Source organism: Amborella trichopoda, chromosome 2 (genome assembly GCF_054954075.1).
Source record: "Amborella trichopoda isolate Santa Cruz 75 chromosome 2, AtrichopodaSantaCruz75HAP2 v2.0, whole genome shotgun sequence".
Lineage (NCBI taxonomy): Eukaryota > Viridiplantae > Streptophyta > Magnoliopsida > Amborellales > Amborellaceae > Amborella > Amborella trichopoda.
In genome coordinates this window covers 17,376,730-17,404,313 of record NC_142337.1, presented here as the reverse complement: position 1 = coordinate 17,404,313, position 27,584 = coordinate 17,376,730, and the positions used below count along the sequence as shown (strand labels likewise).

General features: G+C 34.0%; 1 protein-coding gene across 15 annotated transcripts in view; it reads left to right on the top strand.

Moving 5' to 3' along the window:
- Nucleotides 1-27,584, top strand: part of LPXK (tetraacyldisaccharide 4'-kinase family protein) — a 66,586-nt gene that overhangs the window by 7,852 nt on the left and 31,150 nt on the right. For 7 of the 15 annotated variants that reach the window (XM_011629309.3, XM_088858205.1, XM_011629307.3 and 4 more), the window contains exons 3-4: nucleotides 25,059-25,292; nucleotides 25,787-25,936. In XM_011629309.3, coding sequence (XP_011627611.1) covers nucleotides 25,059-25,292; nucleotides 25,787-25,936 — 384 coding nt within the window. Of the gene's footprint in view, nucleotides 1-4,674; nucleotides 4,732-5,249; nucleotides 5,318-25,058; nucleotides 25,293-25,786; nucleotides 25,937-27,584 lie in introns of those variants that run through there. The other 8 variants (XM_088858210.1, XM_088858212.1, XM_088858201.1 and 5 more) reach the window with 2 other exon arrangements.

The following is a 27,584-nucleotide window of genomic DNA, read 5'->3' as shown; positions in this document are numbered from 1 at the left end:
GGAAAAAGAAAGTACTTGTATGCTATAAATGTGGAAAAGTTGGTCATTATAAAAATACATGCAAAATGAAAAAGAAAATTGATGCTATAATACTTGATGAGAACATTAGAAATAAAATATATGATATCATACAAATTTATGATGAAGAATCAAAACATAGTTCAACTGAAGACAATAGCAATGACTCCTTAATAGGAAATATTGAAGATGAAAATTTAGTATGGAGTAGTTCTGAAGATCAATCAGAAAATGAGCAAATGGAAGAATGCTCCTGTAATACACTAACTAGTGAAGAAAGTTTAATATTATACCTGATAGAGAAGACAACAGACCTTGATGAAAAAGGAGATATAATAACTCAGTATATTAAAATAGCTAAGGCAAAAAATAAATCTGCACCATTAATAAAACCTGCAGATGAATATAGTTTCTCAGAAATAATAAAAAGAATAAACAAAAGAGATGCAGTCCAAAACGAACCAACTATAGTAGAATTAAAAAGAGAAGTTAATGATGTAAAATTAGAAGTATAACCACTAAAAAATAGAATAAAAATTCTAGAATTACATAATGAGATTTGAGGAGAAATCTCAGAAACTGATGAATTAGAATTTGATCAAATAATAGATACTCATAAAGAACAAAAAACACTAACAGAAGATAAACCTGAGTCATCAGGAGTTAATTCTGAAAATCTAAGTTTAAATCTAGTAAATAGAATTATTACCCAGAAATGGTTTACTTTAATTAGAATTGTAGTTAAAGATGAATATAGCTTTCAATCATATTCTCTAAATTCGACTTTAAATCTGGATATTGGTAAATCCAGATAAAAGAAGAAGATCGATATAAAACCGCATTTAATGTACCATTTGGTCAATATGAATGGAATGTGATGCCATTTGGATTTAAAAATGCCCCTTAAGAATTTCAAAAAATTATGAATGATGTATGTAACCCTTATTTCAAATTCATGATAGTTTATATAGATGATGTATTAATATTTTCGGAAAACATAGATCAGCATTTTGAACATCTAAATGTTTTTATTAATGCAGTAAAACATGCAGGATTAGTTATTTCTGCAAAGAAAATACGCTTATGTCAAACTAAAATTAGATTTTTAGGACATAATATATGTCAAGGAACAATTATTCCAATAGATAGAGCCATACAATTTGCTGACAAATTTCCTGATGTTATTTTAGATAAAAAAGAGTTACAAAGGTTTTTAGGATGTTTGAATTATATAGCTGATTTTTATAAAAATTTAGCAATAGAAGCAAAACCATTATATGATAGATTGAGAAAAAATCTTCCGAAATAGACAGAAGAACACACTTTGACTGTCAAACGTCTTAAACGAAAAGCAAAAGAATTACCATGCTTAACATTACCTGATCCAAATGCATATAAAATTATAGAATGTGATGCATCCGAATTAGGTCTAGGAGGAATCTTAAAACAACAAGTAGGATCTACTGAACAATTGCTACGATACACTTCCAAAGCTTGGAATCCTATTCAAAAGAATTATTCTACAGTCAAAACAGAAATTTTAGCTATAGTACATTGTGTTACTAAATTTCAAAATGACATTCTTAATACAACCTTTTTAATTCGCATGATTGTAAAGCTGCCAAGGATATTTTACTCAAAGATGTCCAAAATTTAGTTGCTAAACAAATTTTTGCTCGATGGCAAGCTATCCTCTCTGCATTTGATTTTACTATTGAACAGTTGAAAGGTTCTTCTAACCACCTTCCTTACTTCTTAACTCGAGAATTTTTGCAGGGGAGGCAGAATTGATCAATTTGATCCACCAAAACAACCATTATCCTTAATACTTTTTAATAATAATATGAATACTAAAGGCAAAGCACCTATGGACCTAATTCCAGTTGAAACCACTGGATCCCCAATAAGAAGCCTGTCACCCTATTCACCCAGTAGTCCAATAATAACTTATCACGAATATTCAAGCCAGACTCCACCTCAAACACAAACTCCAGTATTCCTACAATCACCAATCCCTTGGAAAACCTCTTCTACTGGTAAATCCCAGTACGAAGACAACTTTTCTTGTAGACTCAATCATTGAAGACATACATATAATGGAAAACCCAAATAGAGTTGCAAAAATTTATCTATATAACAATATCAGCCCTTCGAATGGTATCAAAACTAGAGAATGGTATGAAGCCATTCTACTAGAAACTGGCTCCATCACAATTGTTCATTATTACCACAAAAATACCAAAATGGTATCTTATTCAAAATTACAAATTAGAAGAATTTTATCTTTCAATGAATGGAACTCAGATCCAGCCAAAGCAAATAAATTACGAGCCAAAGCAAAAAATTAAATTTATTTCTTTAATTTTTGGTTTATCTATAAATTCAAATTTTATTTTATGCCCATCTACTGTTGTTTCTATTCCAGTAGTATCTATGGTTATTGGATAAAGTAAGCTTAGAAATGGTGTCCCTAAGATAACTGCCTGACTTAATCCTTTAACCATTATAAAAGGTGTAGTAAAACAATTCCCATTATTGCATACAACAGCATCAGATAATTCATAATTAATCATTAATCTACTTCCATCAGCAGTATTTAAAACTTAAGTGGTTTTATCAAAATCTTTCGTAGGGACTAGACCTTCATTGATGCAATTTAGGTCTGCTCCTGAGTCTATTAAGGCTAATGATTGAAAGCTATATTCATCTTTAACTACAATTCTAATTAAAGTAAACCATTTCTGGGTAATAATTCTATTTACTAGATTTAAACTTAGATTTTCAGAATCGACTCCTGATGACTCAAGTTTATCTTCTGTTAGTGTTTTTTATTCTTTATGAGTATCTATTATTTGATCAAATTCTAATTCATCAGTTTCTGAGATTTCTTTTGAGATCTCATTCTGTAATTCTAGAATTTTTATTCTATTTTTTAGTTGTTGTACTTCTAATTTTACATCATTAACTTCTCATTTTAATTCTACTATAGTTGGTTCTTTTTGGACTGCATCTCTTTTGTTTATTCTTTTTATTATTTATGAGAAACTATATTCATCTGTAGGTTTTATTAATGGTGCAGATTTATTTTTTGCCTTAGCTATTTTAATATACTGAGTTATTATATCTCTTTTTTCATCAGGGTCTATTGTCTTCTCTATTAGGTCTAATATTAAACTTTCTTCACTAGTTAGTGTATTACAGGAGCATTCTTCCATTTGCTCATTTTCTGATTGATCTTCAGAACTACTCCATACTAAATTTTCTTCTTCAATATTTCCTATTAAGGAGTCACTGCTATTGTCTTCAGTTGAACTATGTATTGATTCTTCATCATAAATTTGTATGATATCATATATTTTATTTCTAATGTTCTCATCAAGTATTATAGCATCAATTTTCTTTTTCATTTTGTATGTATTTTTATAATGACCAACTTTTCCACATTTATAGCATACAGGTACTTTCGTTTTCCCTTTCTTATATTTAAATTTAGGGGAAAATCTTTTGATAAATTTTTCTCTTTTATGTTTTCTGGATATTCTTTTTTCTGTTATTGAAGATTTATCTTTTTTCTTTTTGCCTATTTTATTTGGAGATGTATTGATACTATATCCAAATTGTTCACAAAAGTCTCCTAATTCTTTTTTGCCTGTCATTCTTTGCTTATCTAATTGTCTTTTTAATTTTAAATCTATGCACAAAGCTAATCCTTCGGCACATATTTCAGCTGAAAGTTCACCTAAAGTATAAGCGGAATATGGTATAATACCCCCATTTTTAGTTTTAAGCCTATTTTTAACTTTTTCAGCAAACAGGTAGGGTAACCCAGCAATGAATTTTTCTTTCCAATGATCAAGATGACTATCTTCTCGGGTGAGTAATCTAGAAAAGAAAACATCTTTATACCACTTATAGTGAGATAAAGTAGGACATCTTAAATTGGAGAGCAGATCTTCAAACCTTGCTTCTAATAAAGCTGTACTGCCCACAAAATGAAGAGTTATTATATATATTAGAGTATTTACAGCATCACTTTCGCTAAATGGTATATCTTGATTCTGTTCATTTTTTACTATCCATTGTCTAGTATTTGTTAGTATTTGATTTTTAGTAGTATCATTGAGGTAAAAATCCCACCATCCTGTGAATCCACATACTATGGCTTTTGCTACTTCTTGATCATGATTACCTACCATTTTGCTGGCTGAAGCATACACTGTTATATGTTTCATGGTGTCCAATATCTGGTGTTCAGACACTCCATCTATGTTCCAATTGACTATTGTTCTTCTAGAATAAGAAGTTGTATGGGACACTAAATCTTCTTCGAATTGGATATCTACTGGGGTAGGTCTGTTATGGTACATTCTAGCATTGGCTACAGGCCTCCATTTTGTTCCATAGGATATTCGATGAATATCTTGATTGGATTGATTAGTACGTTGACTACTTTCAGTAAAAGCAATTTCCATGTTTTCAACAGTATTTTCTATTACTGGTTCCTCTTGGAGGGTTAATGCTTCAGGTTCCTGAATAATAATTCCTTTATTTCTTTTGTCTTTTTCTTTGAGGTCTAAATGGGACAATTTTACAACTAATTCATCTATAAGATCTCTATGATCTTCTTTAATATTAAATCTATCTTTATTCATCTCAGGAGGAGGTTTTATCAAAACTGATTTCTTTTGGACTTCCTTCTTTCTGTCTCTTGAGGTATTCTTAACATATTTTCTATCCTTGTAGTTCGTTTTCCTATAGTTTGTATACAAATTTGTATAATTATTTTGTTCTATTATATAGGGTAATAGATCTAATTTATGGGTAGATTCTCTAGTAGTCATTTTATAAGGTGTTTCCTTGGTTCCAGAGACTATGGTTGTTTCTGTTTCCTTATTTTTATGAGATCCCTTAATTACAATACGTCTTTCTGGTGGATGTATACTTGTTATATTGTCTCCTTCTACTACCTGAAATGTTTGATATATTTTTTCTAGAGTATGTATCTCAAAATTGGGAACAGGGATTTCTTTTTCTGCGAGTATTACTTTTTGCCAATTAAAAAATCCTATATTTTGCCTTTCCTTTTTTAGGAATTTGTTATATTTTTTATGTAATAAATCTATTAATCTTTTCTCAAATTTAGCAAGATACCATTCTCTAATTTGGGTATTTTCTTCTGCTAAGTAATCATTTTAGAGATATTCTAAGTCTACTTTTCTTTCTTTTTGTAGAGTTAATACTTGGAAGTCCATTTCAGTGTCTGAAAAATCTGGATGACTACTTGTTGGTTTATATTGAGGTATATGTACATTATTCCTGGTTCTTACTAATCCTTGAATTATGGGATTTTGTATATTTGATGTAGAGTGTATATTTGATGTAGAGTGTCTAGCAGGTTCAGATTGCCTGTTCTGTGATTTTATATCAGAGTCATCTTTACTATTTATTTTAATTTTCCTATTATTATCAAATTGGATTTTTATGTCTCCATCTTGGTGTTCTACTATTTGATTAGGATTATTATTAGAAGGTGTTTTATATTGTTGATTCTCATTATATATTGACCAAGTTTTTGGTAATACTATTTGAGACCAATCAATTGTCTTTGGTATTATTGTATTAGACTTTTCAACATTTGTTAGGAAAAATATAGTTTTTCCCTTAGTATCTACTTGTAATTCATTAGGACATAAGGTATTCATTACTTTATAACAGATTCTATAAACTAATGCAATATTCTGAGACCTTGGATTCATATCAAATTCTTGGGTTTTCAAATTAAGTGTTAATACTTTTAAAATATTGGGATCACTCAGTGATACTGAGTAATCAAGAAAACAGTTGAAATAGACTGGTCCACTACATAAACTTGATTCTACTATACCTAATAATGAATCTGAAAATTTATTATGTCTATTGTCTCTTAAACACATTAATATGGAATTGTTAAGTCCTAATCTAGTTAAAGGTTTTATGGCTACTTGAATTAAACCTATATGTAAGTACTTATAATCTTTTTACTTGTGTGATTGAATTACTTTTATCGATAAAATTGAAAAACAAATTCAAAATTGGAACATGCCTAAAGCCCCAGTATCTGATGTATATAGAAAAGGAAAATTTGAATTAAAAACATAGAACTTTACTCAAGCCTAAAAGGGGGGAACTTCAACAGTAAAGAGAAGTTTTCAAATTATCTTCCACTTTTTATCAAACACATAACATGAACAGTAATAGGTAAAGTTCCTTCTTCCTCTTTTAACTTCTTATTATCAAACACGCCCTTAATGTAGTTGCATTGCTTAATGTCTAAGTAAAGAAAGCCCTATCATACATACTATTAGAGGTTGGAATCAAGATTCACAAAAGGTTATGATTGAGATCTCAAAAGGTTTGTATTAAGATCCCCAAAAGGTTAAAATCTCGATCCCTAACATATGTATTGTACGAAAGGGCACTCCTAACCATAGGGATCTTCTAGCTTTTCATGATCCCCCAGTCCCGATCCCTATCCTGCTCTTGGTCTTTCGCTATCTCGACAACTATGGTACAAAGCAAACAAATTTAAAATGTAAATATGGAAAAAGGTCACTAGACTTAAGCTAAATCTCAAAAAGGTCATCGAGAAACCCAAACCATATTGAAAGTGCAACATTAAGTTAGGGGCATAAATGGAATAATTGAATCTGTAGTGTTATGTGTGAGTTATAAACTTACATAAGTGTGTGTTGAAAATTTTCACACAAATAATATTATAAACATATTATTGATCCCAAATGGAGGACACATCGTTCTCTCTCTCTCTCTCTCTCTTTCATGCACCTCTATTATTCTTGTGTCTTTATTCCTCTCTTTTATTATTCGCTCTTTATTTTATTCATTTTCCTTCATGGGATACTTGCTCATTAGTGTACATCTAGATTATATTTTCAACTTTGAACCAAAGCAAGGTCAGATTTGAAGAAGTGAGAGTTGAGCGGTGTTAACTGCTGGTTTCAGTAGTACGGTTAGACAATGGAAAAATGTTCAGCAAGAAGAGGCCCTAACAGAGCTATTTTTTTTTAAAGGTCACGGTGAGAACATCCTTATATGCATTTATTTTGAAGGAAAGTATTATTTTCTTGGGTTTTGGTCTCTTATTTGATTTTTTTGCAAAAGGTGTCGTTTTCCATTTAGGGTTTGACCCAAAACATAGGGTTTTTTTTATTGTCCATTGACGGGGAATACGACACTCAACCACAGTGCACAAATTTGTTCCTCCCTATGAGACACTTAAAATACATTTGCCGACTTGTATTTTCAGGGACTGATAACAATTGTTTCATGATTAAATAGCCTTACTATAATATAATATAATATAGTACATAATGTTATACTATAGTACAACATTATGTATTATAGTATATTATAGTAATATTATATATTTCATTATACTATTGTATATTATATTATATTTAGATTGTATAATATTATATATAATGTATAATATTTATAATATATACTATTATATATATCTATATACGTATTCATAATATTAATTTATATTAGTATTATATTACATGATGTTATATATTTTATATTTATATTTATTTTATTAATGCAATTGTATTATATAATATAAATATTATATATAGTATATTGATAATATTATAATATAAATATTCTATAAAGTATATTTTATAATATTTATACTATATATAATATTTATACTATATATAATATTTATACTATATATAATATTTATACTATATATAATATTTATATATTTATATTATATTATATATTATATGTAATATATTTATTATATTATATATAATATGTAAATATTACATATTATATTATAATAAATATTATATTATATATATAATACAAATATACATTAATAAAATATATATAACATTCTAGCAAGTTATTAAGCACTGATACCGAGAACTTCTGTAACATTCTAGCAGATTATTAGACATAGGTACCCAGAACTTTCTTGACATTCCAGCATTAACATTCCAGAAAGATAACATTCCACTTCCCAGCAAAGAAAACTTTTTGTTTGCAGGGAGCATTTATCTTCCTGCAAACAAACATGTCCTACGAGTGTTTAGAGAGAAATCTAGGGCATATTCAGATTTCAGTAACATTGTGATTTTTTTTTTGCCTATAAAGAGAACAATGTTACAACAAATATCAGGCATGGAGTTCTTTGGACTCCGAATTACTACAGTTAAATTTGGGGGTCCAAACTATTTGGAATGGGTCAGATTTGTTAGGTTATCATTTGGAGGTAAAAAAAGTTGGGTTATATTTATGGTCGTATAGTGAAACCTGCTGTAAATGAGGTTTCTTATGCTGATTGGGAAGCTGATGAAGTGATTAGTATGAGCTAGATTTTCAGCTCCATGCAACCGAACTTGAAGTCACCTATGCCCATTTATGAATTGTAATACTTCAAAGAAATTATGGGCTGCAGCAGCTGAAGCCGAATATGGCAAAATTCTATGAGTGGGAGCAACAAATCAACAATTTTAAACAAAAAGATTTATCATTTGGTGACTATTATGCTGCTTTACGAGGTTTTTGGAATGAGCTGAATTGCTACCAACCCATAAACTGCTCCATTGTACAAAGAAACACATAGAAAGGGTAGAGCAAAAGAAGATATTTGATCTGATAAGGGGGGGGGTTAATCCCAAGCATGAAAATATCAAATCCAACACTTTGGATGACGATACTTCCTTCACCATCACTTGGAATAGTTTTTCCCCTTCTCCATCGTAAAGATACTCGCCTAAAATTTATGGTTGTGTCCATTAGTGAACAAGAAAGATCTGTCCTAATTTCCAATTCCTTTTATGATCGTGATTGTTGAGGTAGAGGTCATAGTGGTGGCTGTAGGAGCTTTACAACTGATGAAAAAGATAAGTTAAAATGTGCCCATTGTGGAAAATCCTGGCGCACCAATGGAATAAGTTGGGTTCTCATTAAATGCCTTAACACAATACAACTTGGGCTTATGCTGCTGTGACGAATGAGGAGACTAGTCATAATTGTGCCTCGATAACCAAATGCTACTGGTTATCCACTTCGTGCTTATACTGGTTCTTTACTTGAGGCTGATTTGGTAACCATTTCCATGTGAGGGCTTCTTGACCTTAAGTAGTGTGCCTCCACTCGTGATCTGGAGCCTTCTTGTTCCTCCATGTCTCATCTCGCCTAATCAGGTACCTCTTCATTTGTGCACCATGTTTCCACGACTTTTCAAGCTCTTTGGATTCTTGATTCAGGAAGCACTGGACATATGACTTTTATGTCCAATCTCTTTCCTACTTATGCTACCTGTTCAAACCATGAATCTGTCTGTTAAGATTACTGAAGGATCCCTTATACACATTAAAGGAATATGTATTGCTCTAGTAATCTCCTCCATAGGTATGCTGTCGGCTTTGTATATTCCCAAGTTGTCTAATAATCTTTAATCTGCTAGTTTTATAAAAACTTTGAATTGTTGTGTAACCTTTCTCTCATCTGATTTTGTCTTTCTGGACTTTGGTGATAGGTAAGACGTTTGGGCCTGGTGGTGAGGATAAAGGATTGTACCTTCTAGAAAGAGACACTAAAACAGGCTCCTATAGAAACTCAAACCACCGTGTTGTCATGAATTTTAATAAAGAATGGATGCACAGTTGCACACTCGTTTTTGTCATACTCCTTTGTCTATTTTGCATTCATTGTTTCCTAGGAGTTATCAGAACATTGTAGAATGTCCTTTCCTATACATAATAAAAGGTTTGGTTCTCCCTTCTCTCTTATGCATGTTGATGCGTGGGGAACTTCCCCCAACTGTATCACTTTTTGGTTTGTGTTTTTTGTTACGTTTGCAGATGATTGTACTAGATTAGCCGCACTTTATTTGATGAAACACAAGCAACTATTTTTCAAGTTTATCATTAAACGGTCAGAACACATATAATGCAAGTATTAAAGTACTTCACTTTGACAATGGAGGTGACTATGTTTCTAAAGGTCTCAGGGATTACTTGAAGGATCAAGGTATAGAGTTTTGACAACATGTCCTTACATTCAGCAAAATGGAGTTGCTGAGAAAAAAAATCAACACTTGTTAGAAGTTGCTCAATCTCTCCTATTTGGATTGAATGTCCCAAAAACCTTATGGTTTGAAGTTGTTCTTACTGCGGCATTTAAATCATATACCATCAAGGGTTCAAGTCAAGTCTCCTATCTTAATAGGGCATGGGTTGGCAGATATTGAAGATCTTACCTGTCACCTAAGTGTTTGACATAACAAATTTGGGTCAACAGATATTTTTTGGCTATTGAAGTGGGAAGGTCAAAGAAGGGAATTGTTATTTCTCAGAGGAAGTATGTGCTGGATCAGTTGCAAAAGACCTGAAGTTAGGGAGCCAAACTGATGTATACACCTATAGAAACAACCACAGACCATGCACAGTTGGGTGGGTTGCTAAAGAAATCTTGTCAATATTAGAGTTTAGTGGGCAAGCCTATATATCTTACTATTACACAACTGGACGTATCTTGTGTGGTTAGTGTATAGTTCATTAATTCATACATGCCCCTTGAAAACCTCATGTAGATGTTGTGTACCATATCATAAAGTATCTTATGTCATCTCCTGGTAGAGGGTTAGTGTTTGACTAATGATGGTCATATGGGTGTTGCAATATACAGATTTGGCTAGTTCACAGGCGGATAGAAGGTCAATTACTTGTTATTGTACCATTGTTGCTGGGGAATCTGGTTTCATGGAGTAAAAAACAAATGTGGTGGCCAGATCAAGTGCTGTAAGATGAATACAGGGCTATGGAAAATGGAGCACGAGAAACTATGTGGGTGAAACCTATATTGACTGATCTGGGAGTTAAAATTCAGTTACCTATGACCCTTTATTGGGACAATGAAGCAACCATTCACATTGCTAGGAACCCCATATTTTATGAGAGAAGAAAGTAAATCAAGGTAGACTGTCATTTCATTAGGGAAAAACTTGCAGCCATAATTATTTGTACTCGTGAAATCGATAGATAAGTTGAAAATAATCTTTGGCAAATTAATAAGAGAAAAGGACAAAAGTAAAAATAAGATATTAGAGAGTAGTAAGAGAGGGAAAGAGAAGGAAGAAGAAAGAGGAGAAGAGAGATGAAAAGGCATGAGAGAGAGGCGTGTTGGTCAAGAATGACCAGCATGCACCTCTTATTTGTAGTAATAAAATGATCTAATTACAATACTACTATGCACAATGAAGTAGGACATGTAAGTACTAAACAAAAATAAAAGTAATAAAATGATCTAATTACAATACTACTATGCACAATGAAGTAGGACATGTAAGTACTAAACAAAAATAAAAGTAATAAAATGATCTACTTACAATACTACTATGCACAATGAAGTAGGACATGTAAATACTAAACAAAAATAAAAGATATTTATATCCATCAAATAAAATAATATTTGAATTATTCCAACACTCCCTCTTAAGCTGGTGCATAGATATCAATCATGCCAAGCTTACTTGTTATATCTGGTAGTCTTACTTCTAGTGAAGGTATCTGCATGTTGATCTTTAAACTTTACATGAGTATGAATGTTTTTGGCAGCAACCTTCTCTTTAATGAAGTGACAATCTACTTTAGTGTGTTTAGTCCTTTCATGAAATCAAGAAATCTCAGAGATATGAATGGCAGCTTTACATGTACCATTGCTTCAGCACTTAATCTTTCCACCACATTTTGTTTTTTGTTTTTCCAAGAAACCAAATTTCCTGAAACAAATGTGCAACAGCCAGTTGTGTATCTCCCATCAGTTTGGCATCCAAACCCAATCAGCATCAGTGTACATAGCAACATCACAATGCCCTTGATCGGAGAACAATATCCCTCTCCTTGGAGCAGACTTGAGTTATCTCAATATCCAGTATACCGCATCAAGATGTGGTTATGTAGTGCATGCATAAATTGGCTCTCCATAAAGTCTATGATTGGCTTTTATAGGAGTATCAGCTGGTCTAGCTCCTAACATCCTAGTTTGTCGTAATAGGTCCAACACATATTTTGTTTGAGAGATGGTATCTCTTTCTTTGATCTTGCTGCTTCAATTCCAAAAAATACTTAAGGGGCCCTAAATCTTTGATGTTGAATACCTTGCTTGGATATGATTTAAGATCCTCAATATCCTTCACAACAATATCAACGTACATTATAAGCGCTGTAATCCCAGCACTATTCTTCTTTACAAAGGTCGTATGATCAACCTGTTTTCTTTTAAACCCAAATTTCAGCAATGGCATACTAAAATTTTCAAACCACATCCTAAGAGACCGTTTAAGTCCATAAATTGCCTTCTTTAACTTGCACATCTTTCCTATCTCCTGTTAATCGAAAAAACTTGCGGCATGGCCATATAGATTTCTTATTGGATGTCTCCATGCAAGAATGTATTCTTTACATCTAGCTGGTGGAGAGGTCAAGATTTATTAGTAGCTAGGGAAATAATGATCCTCACAGTTTTCAACTTAAAGTTGTTGGACAAGTTTGTGATTCCAAACCATTTCATGAATTGGAATCATGGAATAACTGGTGTTAAATGATTCCTATAGTCAGAATCGTTGTCTCTAAAATGGAAATCACTTGTTGCGTGATTCCCACTATATCGGAATCCCAATCTAATAAAATAGGAATCATGCGTCCCATCTTTGTTGGAATTGGTATCCCACCAGTTTGGAATTGTGTTTCATGCCTTTCTAGAATCTCACACCAATCGACTCCAATCATTGCTATCCAAAATCGCGATTCTATAAAATAGGAATCATGATTCCTATATTATTGGAATCATTGTCTCATAAATTTGGAATCAAGATTCTCATGCTTATTTTGAGGATGAAGCAAGGAACCACATCTTCTAAATAAAAAATAGTCTTTGAGTTGTGCACCTCGAGCTCTTAAAGCACCATACGCTTCGATGCTTTACTCTAAAATCTTTCACCTTGGGGTTTATCGAAACCAAACCAATATGTTCTATGTGTTTTCCATGCATCTTTTAATGATGAAAGAAATGCATGTCCTCACTCGAAACGAGTCTTTGTGATGCGGACCTTAAGCTACTAAAGTGCCATGTGCTTCGACGCTTTATTGAAATAGCCTTTCAACATCGAGGTCTATCAGAATGGAGAAACAAGTTCTAATTCTGTGAGGACAGTGATGAATTGGTTAAGTACTTACCATTGATACCTGCAAGCCTCAAGTTAAAAGTTTAATATTCTAGTTGACACTTACCTGCAAAATGCATTACTATCATACTCTGATAATAAATCAATAAATCAAGAAATTTGCATTTAAATCTTGATTCCATGTTATTAGAACTTTGGCCTCATGTTGATCAAATATTGTTTGGTGCATTTATGAACCCTAGTTTTGACTTTCTGAAGGTGGCTTTCAAAAAACATCTATTCGCTATTCTTAAAAACTGCGATCAAAGTCTCATGTATGTTGAATCCCAGTCTTGTGCATTTATGAATTGCAAATTTTGTGAGATGGAACCTAGATCCCAACTTCCAGGAATAGGGATTCAAAAAAATATTTGGAACGAGATTCGAGAAATTTTGAATCGTGATTCCTATCTTTTGATAATCATAATTCATTTTGGGAAATACGGAATCGGGACTCCGAACCGGAAGCGCAACCTCGATACACAATTCGGGTAACTATAGTTCAACTTCAACTTGGCCACAAGAGCACAAGTTTATCGGTATTCTATGACAGCGGTTTGAATGAAGCTTTTTGCAACCAATCTGGCCTTGTAACTTTCAATGGTGTCATCAATCATGTACGTCACAAAGTATACCCACCGGTAACCTACAACCTTCTTCCCTATAGAAAGGTTGGTGATTTCCTATGTATTGTTTTGTTCAAGTGCTTGCATCCCATTACCCATATTAGCCTTCCATTGAGGGTGTGAAAGTGCCTCTGCCACACAAGAAGGTATTCAAACAGAAGACATGGTTGATATGAAGGCACGATAAGAAGAAGACATTGAATTATCGGACAAAGTTCCCTATATGATGCCGGGTACAAGAACGTTTAACTTTACGTATAGCAATGGGTAAGTCCAAATTAGGACTCTTAGAGAAGGTGAAAGAATTACATGAGTCAGTTACAGTTCCTTAATCCAGGGTAGCATCCGGTGTATAATCGTTCATAACTTCGGATTGTACCACCTTCTTTCTCCTGATATATGTCTTCAGCTCCTTTTTCGGGAGTACACTGTCGTCTTCAAATAAAAGTGGTGTGTGAATAGGAAGGGGAGCTACATATGTGCTATCTTCATGAAAATATATCTTATTCTCCCCTTGAAGAGAGCACTCATGATCAGTAGATGAGAAGTATGGAACAAATTCAAAGAACGTAACATCCATGGAGACATAGTGGACTTTGTTAGTAGAACCATAACACTTATGTTCCTTTTGATGAGATAGATATTCCAAAAAAGACACATTTGATAGCTTAAGCATCAAGCTTGTCCCTTTTCGGACTAAGAATGTGGGTAAAACACATGCAATCAAACACTTTTGGGAGTACAAGAAACCTGGGAGAATTTGGATAAATAATTTCAGCAGGACACGAGAGGGCATGCAGGGTACTTCGAAGAACACGAGAGGGCATGCAGTTTATAGAAAGGGCAGAAGTGAGAATCGCTTCAGACCATAAAATTTTTGGGACCTTCATTCCTAGCTAGAGAGCTCGAGTGAATTCCAACAAGTGCTTATTTTTCCTCTCAGCAATATCAATTTGTTAAAATGTGTATGGACACATTGTTCAGAACTCAATCCCTTGATCAATAAGATAATCTCGTAGTTGGTTTAACATATACTCACCCCCATTGTCAGAATGTAAAGCTTTAATTTGTGGTTAACTTGAATAAATTAGCAACTTCATCTTTATATTTCATTAAATAAACAGTTGTTAATCTAGAACAATCATCCACAAATATAATAAAGAAATGGGAACCAAGCACAGAGGCAGCTAGAGAAGGACCCCACACATAAGAGTTTATGAGAGATAAAGGAATAACACTCTTTTCATTAATGCTGATTGGAAATGAAGTTCTATAATGTTTTGACAACTCACGAATATTACATTGAAATTGCACTTGACTCAGAGACTTAAGACATTTTAGGAAATACGCGATGTAAAAGACGATGCACGATCTAGACGGGTGTGCCACAAATACACCCTTTCTTTATAGCAATGGAAGATGTGGATGTAGTAGCCAAGGCATGATTTGGACTCTTCAAGAGGTACTAACCTCTGTCCTCACGACCATGCTTAAATATTTGATTGTGGGTACAAAGACTGGAGAAAATTTGCAAGCCAAAAAATACGTCAAAATTGACACTTTCAACAAGTCACTTGCTTAAAACCAAGCCAAGTGAATAGGTTACAGTCCCTTAAATAATAATTACAACTATTTCTAGCCTTGTAAAACCACTGTAAATAAACTCAAATACCAACCCTTATGGCGCCATTACATATAAAGCATGACTAGTTTATGAATTACACTTTCATAGCACAAATTACATAAACTGTGTCCCAAAGCTTAAATACAACATACAATAAAACTAACTAAACAGGGAATTAGAATGCCAAATTAAGATTGGGAAGCCATGTGTCGAACCCCTTGTGCGGGCCACACATTCGGGCCCTATAAGGACTTAATTTTATCCCTTCGGATTGTGCAAAAGTGGTTCAATCTTACAAGAGTGTCTAATCCAAATGGAAAGCAATTACACACCTTAAAATCACTTCGTAAGATCTCAACACATTGGGATTATCATCCAAAACAGAATGCAAAATGTTTGAATCAAATTGGATCAAAATCAAGAGAGTTATGGCCAAACTATACATGGTCGTCCCTCGGACCACCAAAGCAATCTTGTATAAAAAGTTTATGAACCCCCATAAGTAAAAACATGATGAGAAACTTTTGAAAATTTAGTGACACACTAAGACTAAGGTATTGGATGGATTTGAAGCAAAATAATCAAAAGATACTATGTATGATCATGGATTTTTATGCATATGGACTATAACTCATGAAGGACCACACTATGAATAAGTATGATGAAAAAGATGATCAAATGAGGGTTTTAAGATCAATAAAAATTCTATAAATTCAAAACTCTAGCAACTATAAATGCTAAGAACATGAACTTATGAGAGGAAAAAGTTCAATGGAGTTTACCTTGATGAATGCACAACATGGATTCAAACATAAGAAAGGAGGACCACCATCAAGAACACCAAATTCATCAATGGAACTCTAAAAGCTTTTGTGAAAAACGTGAGGTCTCTCTCTCTTCAATTTTCTCTCACAAAGCTCTAGAAAAAAGGGGCACAAATTTTCCAAATTGGTTCAAGTGTTGAGTTAGTTAGGGTTTGAGATCTTATGATGTGCTTTTATAACATGGGTGTAAACCTTGGATTCAATCAACATCCTTGATACACTGATCCAAAGGTACATGAGAGGCTAATGTACTTAGTCACTCATCCCCATCCAACCACTAGGATGAAGGGATGAGATTTCACATCATTATCACTCACACTAACCTTAAGTTATGTCACTTGACTATTTTGTCCTTGACCCATGTTATTGTTCCAATTGTATCTAATATGCTCTTACAAAAACACTCTTAGTTTTTAAATAATGTATTAGAGTAGAGAGCTACCAAGGATAATGGATACAGAAGTAATCTGCAAAGGTCATGCATGTGAAGAGATTCTACTTTATCAAAGCCTTATCACCTTATAAATCTAAAATTTCAAATTAACCAATTCAAAGATAATGTTTGTTGCACACATGTGTGTGAAGTTATTTTTCAACTCAAATTTGAAAATCGATTTTCCGTTTAATGTTATTAAACAATTGAATTAAACTTCACTGATACCATTCATGGCCCATGTGTGAGTTAATTAAAACATGTGATAAAAAAGGGGCCCTTAAGTTATAACACTATATAACAATATATAACAAGACACCATAACACAACTCCTTATAAAACAAATAACCAAATGCCAAACTGGTCCTCTCGCCTAGGGATCAGTGCCCAACTGGGCGATGATCCTAGAGTGGGGCGTGGGGTGCCACGTGGCAGCCTTTTGGCCACTCGGATGCCATGTGGCAGCCTTTTGGCCACTCAGACGCCACGTGGCACTTCTAGGTCAGAAATATAGTGGAATTTGAGCCAAACAATTCGAAAAACCTCATTTTTGAGCAAAATAAAAATTCCAAAAAATTCTCAAAAATTCACAATAAATATTTAAAGTATGTGTGAGAAATTATTAGATCTTTCTCATCATTAATAAAATCGGACAAAAGGTATAGTGAGATCTCAGGCTTATAACTGTAGGTATTAAAGTACTCCATTGGTTAGTGCCGAATGATATCCCGTTAAGTCTCAGATTGACCCAATGCACCTATGTTCCACAGTCTAAAGCAGGGACACATAATTGGCTAAATCAAAGCCGCTGAGCTAGAATCGGCTCTCAATGGATTACAGGTGTACCTCTGTGGGATATGATCTAATTCAATTACAGGGGTCCTCTCAAAGCACATGTGCACTGGCTCTTCCAAACTCGGATAATGCATTTGGAAGAGTGACTTCCCGTACGAAATGAAAATGCACATGCTATAGAATGGTCTCGTGTCAGGATACAAACTTGTGTCCAATAAGTCTTGACCATTCCATACAGGACGATTACTCAATAAGTACTCGGGTTCTAACTTATAAAATTCTGATTAGGATATGACCCTCATACTTCTTTGAGAAGTTGCTTTCTCAACACGTGAACTCTCGATGCCTCATGCATACTCGGGATAAAAGAATTTGGGCTCCATTTTGCAAGGCGACCAGATTTCATTATCTCAATTGCTCCCACTGAATGAGAGACTACTGGAATTTAGCCCTGGAATGCCATATTTCCAATAACATCTACCTTGTCTCAAGTCTTGTACGACATAACTGGTGTGGGTGGGTGGGGTCACGTTGCAGTTTAAAGTCTTTGTGAGATTGCTAATTAACAGGAGTTCACCAGAAAGATTGGGGTTGTGCAAGGTGTAGGATAAATTAACAGAAGGAGCAACAAATATGATTTTGTTCCCTTGATATGGTTCCATCTACTATTTTAGTAGATTCTTGATTAGAACAAGGAATATAAGAGGAAAAAAGATCAGCCATGCTGGTCATATATTCAATAGCTCTAAAGTCAATAATCCAAGGGTTTTACATGAGTTTATTGAAGCATGATGAGCTGATGCAGATATACCTAATTGGGCAATATGAGACTTAGAGGAAGGAGGGTCTCAAATGGAAGCTTGTTGTTTGAGATCAAGAAGCTCTCTTTTAGGAATAGTTGCTAACTCTTACTTAGGTTCAAAGAAAGTAGCATCTTGCTTGCCATGCTTAGCAGGAGCAGGGCTGCAGGAGCAACACCTTCATTAATTTTTGTTAAATTTTCTCGATAAAAGTTATGTCCGGGGCATCCAATTAGATCCTAACATGTATCCCTTGTATGTCGAGTCTTGCCTCATTGAGTGCACTTTAACTTGTCATTCTCATCAAATGTGGGGCTTCCATGGCCTATCTTTCTATTACCACTTGAACTTGAGACTAGTGCATGTCTTTCTATTTTTCCTATAGGCACTACCATTGTTTTGCGGTGAGCTTCCTCATGTTGAAGGAGAGAGAAACAGTTTCAAGTGATGATAAAATCTCTCTTCCTAATTGATTTGTATTCCTCATTAACTCCTCTCAAAGATTAATTTATATTCCTCATTAACTCCTCTCAAAGATTAATTTATATTCCTCATTAACTCCTCTCAAAGATTAATTTATATTCCTCATTAACTCCTCTCAAAGATTAAAAAAATCTTCCTTTGTTCTAATCTCTCCCTTTATTCCTTGGCGCATGATGAGCACTGTATGAGCTAATATGGCTCAATTCAACCCAAAAAATCGTAAAAATGAGCATAGCAATCTCTCACTGACATGTTCCCTTGTTTAAAACGATTGATTTGTTGCCCCAATTCATAAATATTTGCATTTTTTGTTTTTTTTTTGGAATAAGCCTTACAAACTGCATCCCATATTTCCTCAAAGATTAGGCTGCATAGAATTGAATTGCTGGTTCGTGATTTCCATATCATCAACCTCCCAATCTGCATATTTAGAATCCTTGAGATTTTGTTTTTCTACTCAACCTTAATATAGCCCAGTTTTTTCTTTTAACCAAGGAATAATCTAACTGACCTGACCCTTTCTAAATAATTTGTGCCATCAAATTTAACTGTGGTAATCTAGAGTCCAGATTGGTCCATTTTTTATGTTTCTTGAGACACCTTTAATGTGGATAAGATCTGGTTACACCCTTAGATCTGATCAATGGTTAAGATCAAGTTACAACCTTAGATCTCTTCAAAAAGAGATTTACATTTCGGGTTACACCCTTAGATTGATCATGCATCTTTTTATTCAAAAGAAGATCTCATATCTCTTCCAAAAGAAAGATTTACATATCTGGTTATACCCTCATATCTGATCACATCTCTTTTCTACTCAAAATTGAAAGATGTGGCTATGTGGAATTCCTGACTGTAAAATCAAAAAAATTTCTTCTTTTCTTTATTAATGAATCTGAATTCCACTTACAAATACCACAAAACACTACTGTAAACAAAAATTAAAACCCAAAATACAACCTAGGACCTTTCCTTTTACTGCTAAATTATATAAACCTAATCCATGAATAAAAACTAATCTTCCACTAACAATTTAAGTACAAATAATTTTCTTAAAAAATATAGTAAATATGAAATATGCCTAAAAAATTAAAGTAAGCTGCCATGAAGATTTACTCGATTGGGCCTAGAATTAACCCCACAGGACTTGGTACATCCCACATCCGATTCGCTTACTAATGGTGCTGTTGGATCCTATTGATCCTACTAGATTTTTAGTGCCAAGAAGCTTGTCTAGGCAATACCTAACTAGGGTTTTAGAGAGCATACAAATACAACTAGGGCTTCTTAGAACCCGTTAGGAACAATTAGGGCATGCCTTAAAAGAAAGGAACCTGCCTTTTTTCTAGAATAGGCATCTCTATCTTTGTCTCTGTCTCTCTCTCTCTATGAGCCAAAATCCTAATTAGGAATTTAATATGCCACCCCTTTTTTTTCTTGTTAGTGGCGTGCCACCTTTAAGAGAGATGAGATGGGAACAAAAAAAATGGGAGAGGGAATCATTTTGGGGTGCGGAGGAGAGAGTGTTAGGAGAGAGAGAGAGAGAGACTAGAGAATTGTGTGGAATGAGAAGGGGGCTCACCTCCTTATATACGCCCTCAGGATCCCCCCTAGGTATACCTATCCAATGACTCACCTTGACTAATAGTGTAGAAAATGTGTGAGGTGAGAGGGAATAAAATCTAAGTCATTCAACCCTTAAATCAGCCATCATGATTTAGGAGGAATATTATGAACATTATTCCTTTAATATTTGACCCACATCCACTTCTAGTTTAATTAGGATAAGAACAATTTAAATCTTCTAGAAACTTCTTTATAATATTCCTTAAAATTGTAGGAAGTTAAAACAATATATTTGGTGAAATTTAACTCCTACAAAATAAGGACATAATTTCTTGATATAAAGATTATTGAACTAACTTAAAACATAGGAAAAAAGAGGCGGGCGTGCCACCCTTATGGGTGAAATGTGAGCCCTCATGGGCCCCATGCCCCACCTATGGGGTATGACACATATGTGGGGCTGGAACCATGGGCCCCACATGTGCCCTTATTCTCATAATTTTTAAAATGTTCTTTTGAAGGAATTTACAGCAATAATAAATTTTAAGAATTTTAATTTTTTTTTAAAATCATAAAAACTTTTCTATTATTGAAAATAAAATATTTAGAAGTGCATTGGTACCAATGGGTCAAAATAAAGTTACTATAAGGGCAATCCACTTGACCCGTTGACCATGATCCACAATTGTCTTTCCAAACCAACACAATGAGACCCATGACCCATAGTTTCATGTAGGGAATCATAATTGACTCATCAAAGCTGACCAATAAATAGTGGAATTACAGTTCCAAAATGTGGATTATTGTAGCCTTAAGAGCAAGCCAAACACATATCACTATTGTTCAAGGGGGACTATCTCTATACACATGTATGCATGTCCCTTTGTAAGGTTTCTTCTCGAAACTGTGGCTGTCATATATATATGTTGTGTAGAATTTGTTGAAGATTTAGCCCTTGTTCACACAACCCTATATCCACACACATGATACACAACTCTCTTGGCCTACCAGCTATCCCTAGGCATCTCTCCGAGCTCAACAAGAGATGAATCTCTGTAAACCCTTTTCAGTAGTGTCACATGCTCATGGGTAAAGGTTTTGGGCATGACCATGGCCATAAACTGCTTAACCCTTAATCAGTCAAACAATGCACACTCCCATTGAGGTATATGATCCACTATAAATGTCTTTCACATGCTCTCGCAGCCTTTAAAGGCTACAGGCCCCAATAAAAAGAACATTTAACAACAACACTATCAATGTTTTCTTGATTAGGTACACAAACCCTAATACATCCCCATTGAGGTGTATGATCCACTATAAATGTCTTTTATGTGCTCTCGCAGCCTTTAAATGCTACAAACCCCAACAAAAACAATATTAAAAACAACACTGTCAATGTTTTCTTGATTAGGGTACATAAACCCTAATCCATCAATGATTTAGGTTTTCCATCAAACACAGTTGGGAAAAGGCTTCGATAATGATGATAACAAAAATGATCTACATTAGGAAATCACCGAAGAACTCACCTTGATCAACATAGTCTTTACTGGGAACAAACTAGGAATTGATGGACATGATGATGTCATCTAATCATATGGATGACATCAACCCTAAACCATATACCTACACACCTTTTCTTCAATACTTTAGCTTGCTTTGATACTAAGTTGAAAATAATCTAGGGCAAATTAAAGAAGAGAAAAGGAGCAAAGTAACAGAAGGTAATAGAGTAGTAAGAGAGGGAAAGAAGAGAGAGAAAGAGACATCAGAGAGAGGGATAGAATGGAAAGATATAGAGTGGCGTGTTGATTAAGAATTACCAGCACAAACCATATCCTTACACACCTTTTTTTCAATACTTTAGCTTGCTACAGTGTCAGTCAATGACCGAGATTGAATCTGGGCCGATCTGACAGTCACGACCTCATTTTGCGTTTTAATTTTTAATTTTTTTTTACAAATCCAAATCACTTGAAATTTGGAGTGTCTATTCTTCAAAAATAGAAGAATATAAAAAAAATTTCTTAAAATATAAATTGATGAAAATACCCCCAAAACATTTCGGGGGTATTTTCATCAATTTAGATTTTGTGAATTATTTTAGGTGTGCCTTGATGAGAAAAACTAACACCTAAAATTTTAAGTGATATGGATTTGTAGAACAAAAATGAAAAATTAAAATACGAAATGAGATTGCTACCGTCAGATCAGCCCAGATTGAATCTTGGCCATTGGCTAACATTGTAGCAGTCAACTCGTGGGTTGACAGAATCAACTCCCTATATATATATATATATAAAATACTACAAAATGCCTATAGGCGAAAATGAACGGTTATTTCGCCTACCCTCATCACCATCCAAATTTCATCGTACGGTCATAATTGTCCGGTAGTGTTTCAATTTTCATTGTTTTTTTATTAATTGGAATGATCTGAAATTTGGAGTGTGTGTGCATCTTATTAAGGCGCACCTAATAAAAATATGAAAAACATAAATAACAAAATATAAATTGATCAAAATACCCCCAAAAATTTTTGGGAATATTTTGATCAATGTATATTTTGCGAATTATTTTTTTCATATTTTTATTCGGTACACCTTACTAAGATGTACACACACTCCAAATTTCAAGTAATTTGGATATGTAGAAAAAAATAAAAATTGAAATACTACCGGACAACTGTGATCGTGCGATGAAATTTGGATGATGATGATGGTAGGCGAAATCACTATTCATTTTCTCCTATAGGCATTGGGAAGAGTTTTCCTATATATATATATATATATATATATATATATATATATATATATATGTATATTATATATATAAACAAAGATAGAAGACATTTATATCCATCAAATATAACATCAATTAATTATTTCCAACAAGATGAAGTAGCAGATATCTTCACCATAGCCGTTGCGCTTGATAGACCGCATCATCTAATTATCAAGGAGAGTTAAAAGTACAATAGTAAGATAGGGGCATAAGTGGAGTAATTGATCCTATACGGTTGTGTGAGTTATAAACCTAAACAAGGATATTTTCTGTAATTTTTCACATAAGTAATAATCTAAACATATGACTGATCCCAAAAGGAGGGTCTCATCATTCTCTCTCTCGCTCCTCTTATCATTCTTCCGTCTTTATTCCTCTCTTTTGTTCTTACCTCTTCATTCTATTCCTCTTTCTCCTTCAAAAACTTTTTGATTGGTGTAGAACTAGATTATATGTTTCAATTAACTCATATCAGAAAAAATTTACAAAATCAAAAGTTGTAAAATCAAAAATTGAAACTAGAAAGAATCAGAAAACCAAAAAATATTGAACAAAGTCATTAGATCAAAACCTGATATTTAAAATTCCAAAACCTGTGCTAAGAGTATTTATGAAACTAAAAGATATAAAATAAAACGAACAAGAAATGAACCAGAAAACCAAAACCCAAGTATTGAAAAAATTCAGTAAACCAAATCCTCATTTTGAAAGAAGAATATTATGGAACCAATCCCATACTTGGAAAATTTATAAAACCTATGCCATAACTGATATTAAAAACTAGAAGAGATCACAAAACTGAGACAGAACTTTGGAGAAATTTCTACAAGCCCAAACCCAAAACCCTTCTTACAAAAGGCCAACAAACCCAAGCTCAAACTTAAAAAACACAAAAACAGAAACCAGTCATAGAAAAAATAAGAAGGAAAAAAAATTAAAGAAGACGATAACAAAACGAAACCAAGATCCAATCATGAGAAAAGAAAACAAAGAAAAAACCTAATTCTTGAAAACACCTCCTCAAGACCTCTTCGTGGTCTCTCTATTAATCGATTTCTGTTCTTTTCGATTGCAAGAATTGCAAAGAACAAAATAAATTTCTATCTGCAAAAGAAAAAAAACCTCAAATTTCTTTTCTTAGAGGAATTTTCTCTCTCGAAAAGTTCAAAATGAGTTCTGGGGTTTGGGATTCCCCCAAGCCATATGCTCCCCCGCTTTCGTGGGGTGGGCGGTGGTTGGGGAAAAGACCAATCTTGCTTCTGCCTGGGGGCCTGTTTTCTTCCCATGGCGGGCTGCTTGGAGGCATCCACCTTGGGCATGGTGTTAGGCACTTGCTAAGGCCACCTAAATTGGCGTCTAGAGCATCAGGCCTCATCCCGCCTCAGGTTGTCACCTAGGTGTCTAGGAGGGCCATATTTTTAAGCACAGTTTTCATGTGGTTGCAGCGTCCATGGCTTCATGTAATATTTATTTCTATATTTATGTTTAGGAATCATGCCTCCAATGGTGCTTTTCAGTGTCTACTGCTGGTTGTCACTGGTGATTACATTAACATGTCAGGATATTTGCTTAACAAAGTAAGAAGCGGGACTTCTTTTCGTCACATCTATTATAATTTGATTTAAGAGGATCTGTGCTATGGGACAATATGGTCCAACTGGCTGGGGAATGTTTCACCTCCACCTGTATTTTGCCTTTCTGAGAAAGAACAGTGGATGCCTCGCTTTTGTTTCTCCACCATGCACATAATGTGTATACTATACATTATTTATTAAGGATAAGATTTCAGCCAAGAACTGCATTTACACTATTTTTACTGTTCTTTGAATTAGGTTGGTTGTTAAAACATGTTTATTTCATTACAGGGTTATGCTGGAGGTGATGAAGCTAAAATGCTTAAAAGACATCTTGCTGGAACGTCTGCCAAAATTGGTATTGGAGCAAATAGGGCTGCGACAGCTGCTTGCTTCCTCAACAAGTATGGTTACACAGATCACGGCGGTCCCCTGTTTTCAGACAAAATGTACCCAATTCAAGAATTTGGCAGCTGCTATAATTCACTTAAAATTGGAGTTGTGATTTTGGATGATGCGATGCAGGTTATGCCCTTTTATTTTCTATATGATAAAATGCATGTTAATTGCCTTAAATTATCGTTATGATGTCCTGAATACTATTTCATATGGCTCATAGCTGTAATTTGATGACTAGTATGATGACTGTATTAGGTTGGCTTCAGTTATTGACGCTCATAAATCTGAGCATTCAGTTTGACGATTACTTTCTAGATGGTGCTGGTCATGGCTCAGCATTGCTATTACTAGTTAAGAAAAGGACGTGCGTCCCCTCACCACCAATAGTAATCCTGGTTAACCTTCGATTCATGGGAAGCCCATGGACCCCCTGTATATTTTATCAATGGGTGTCCATCTCCTTACTTTTCGTCATCTTATTGCATATCTACCCCTTTCCTTTTAATTTATGCCCATTTGTTGGTCTATTGTTTGTTAAGCTGATGAGGTTAAATTTTTTAAATAATTTTTGTGGAAAAAGTGGGGTGATTGTTTCAGTTGTTATTTTTCTTGAGTTGCAGCATTGGAGCTTGTCGAGAGATGTTGAAATTGTAATGGTTAATGGCATCATGTTGTGGGGTAACTGTCATCTACTTCCACGTGGACCTCTTCGAGAACCTGTGGCAGCACTTGAAAGGGCAGACATTGTAGTCATCCATCACGCGGACTTGGTATTCAAAATAAGTCTTGTCTAGAAAGAGTTATTTTCTGCCTTTCCTTTGTATCATTTACAACAGTGTCATTTGATCCTGAATCAGATTATGTAATTTTGCTGTATCAGATAGGTATTGATCACTTCCAACTGCTTTCTCTTATGATTTATTCTATCTAATTATTTGTTTGTTTAATAATTTGTGATATTTGCTAACTGTATTGCAAAGGTTTTGAAACAATTTAGCCAATATATCCTTTACAGTACTAACATGGACTACCTGGCCACATTCTTGGGAACATATACCATGCTGGTTGTGGCCATCTCCTATGCAGCTGTCATCAATGTTTACCTAAGAACTTCACTGTTCCCATGTGTTGGTTGAAGCTGCTTATGCCTGAATTTAGATAGTTACATTTATACTTGTTTTTATATTTAAATACCAAACCTGATTTCCTATCAATGTGACCTTGTAGCCATCAATTTGATTTAGACTTCTTAATGTATCTTAAGGCTCTTAACACATTTGAAACAGTTATAAAAATATAAGAAGATATGGAAAAATGTGCTGTGATTAATGGTATAGTTGGCAATTTAATTTAGTATTTGTCTCTAATATACACGTTAAGTTGCTGGTATCCTGATAAGGATTAATAGGGACCGTTAAGTTGCTGGTATCCTGATAAGGAGTAATAGGGACCTTTTTTTTGTCTTTTATTCTTTAATGCAATTCATAAAATTAAATAAATCACTGTGTTATACCAACCAAGCATATAAATAGCATCTAGTAGCTGAGTAAACCACAACATATAGTGAAATGCAAAATACTACACAGTCTAAACTCTGAAGTACTTTGCAAGTACATAACATCCAAACACCAAAGTTCCTGACATTAAAAGTAAAAAAAGATAACTGCACTCGATCAGACTCAAAGTCCTGTCCATGTGCATATCCTATATGTTCAACATCTGAAACCAAGGCTGTCAAGCCATCATCATCTGTGTGATCAACCTTCTCATCCACATATACTTGTTCCTATAGTATTATCGAAGTCAGCCTCCTCCTTGATTTCTGGAACCGATGACAATCTAATTCTCTAACTCTCTTCCTTTGTAATCTAGTGTTAGGTTTAAAGTCTGTCAAACCCAGAAGCCCATTCGACATCTAAACAAGTGTTATCAGGTTCCTCCAAGACAGTATGATTAACACCCATGAGCTTCTGGTACCCGCCTCAAGGTGTTCATTTTATAAAAATTATATTACTTGATTTGATTTTTTTAGCTCTAGCATGCTCCTTCATTTACTATGGAGCCATGACAGAAAGAAACGAAAGAAGTAAAGGAAAAAAGTGTTGCCTAACCAATGCTCGGTTGATCTCTTTAATTATTGGGAACTATGGGAAAAAAAAGAAAGCTTAACACGGTCCACATGGTATTGCAACCGGATGAATTATAGGTGGGGTGAAACACTCGAATTGCGAGATGTTGTGGATTTGGTGTCTCGCTCCCATAAGATGCCCACCACTCACTTGCATATCTAAATATTTCATACAGGTAAACCATCATTAAAAAAATTGATGAGTTAAGTTTGCATGTTCATAAGTCATACACTTTTTATTACTTGGTTGTGCGGTTTCTCTATTTCGGATTGCAATATCTCATCTAAAG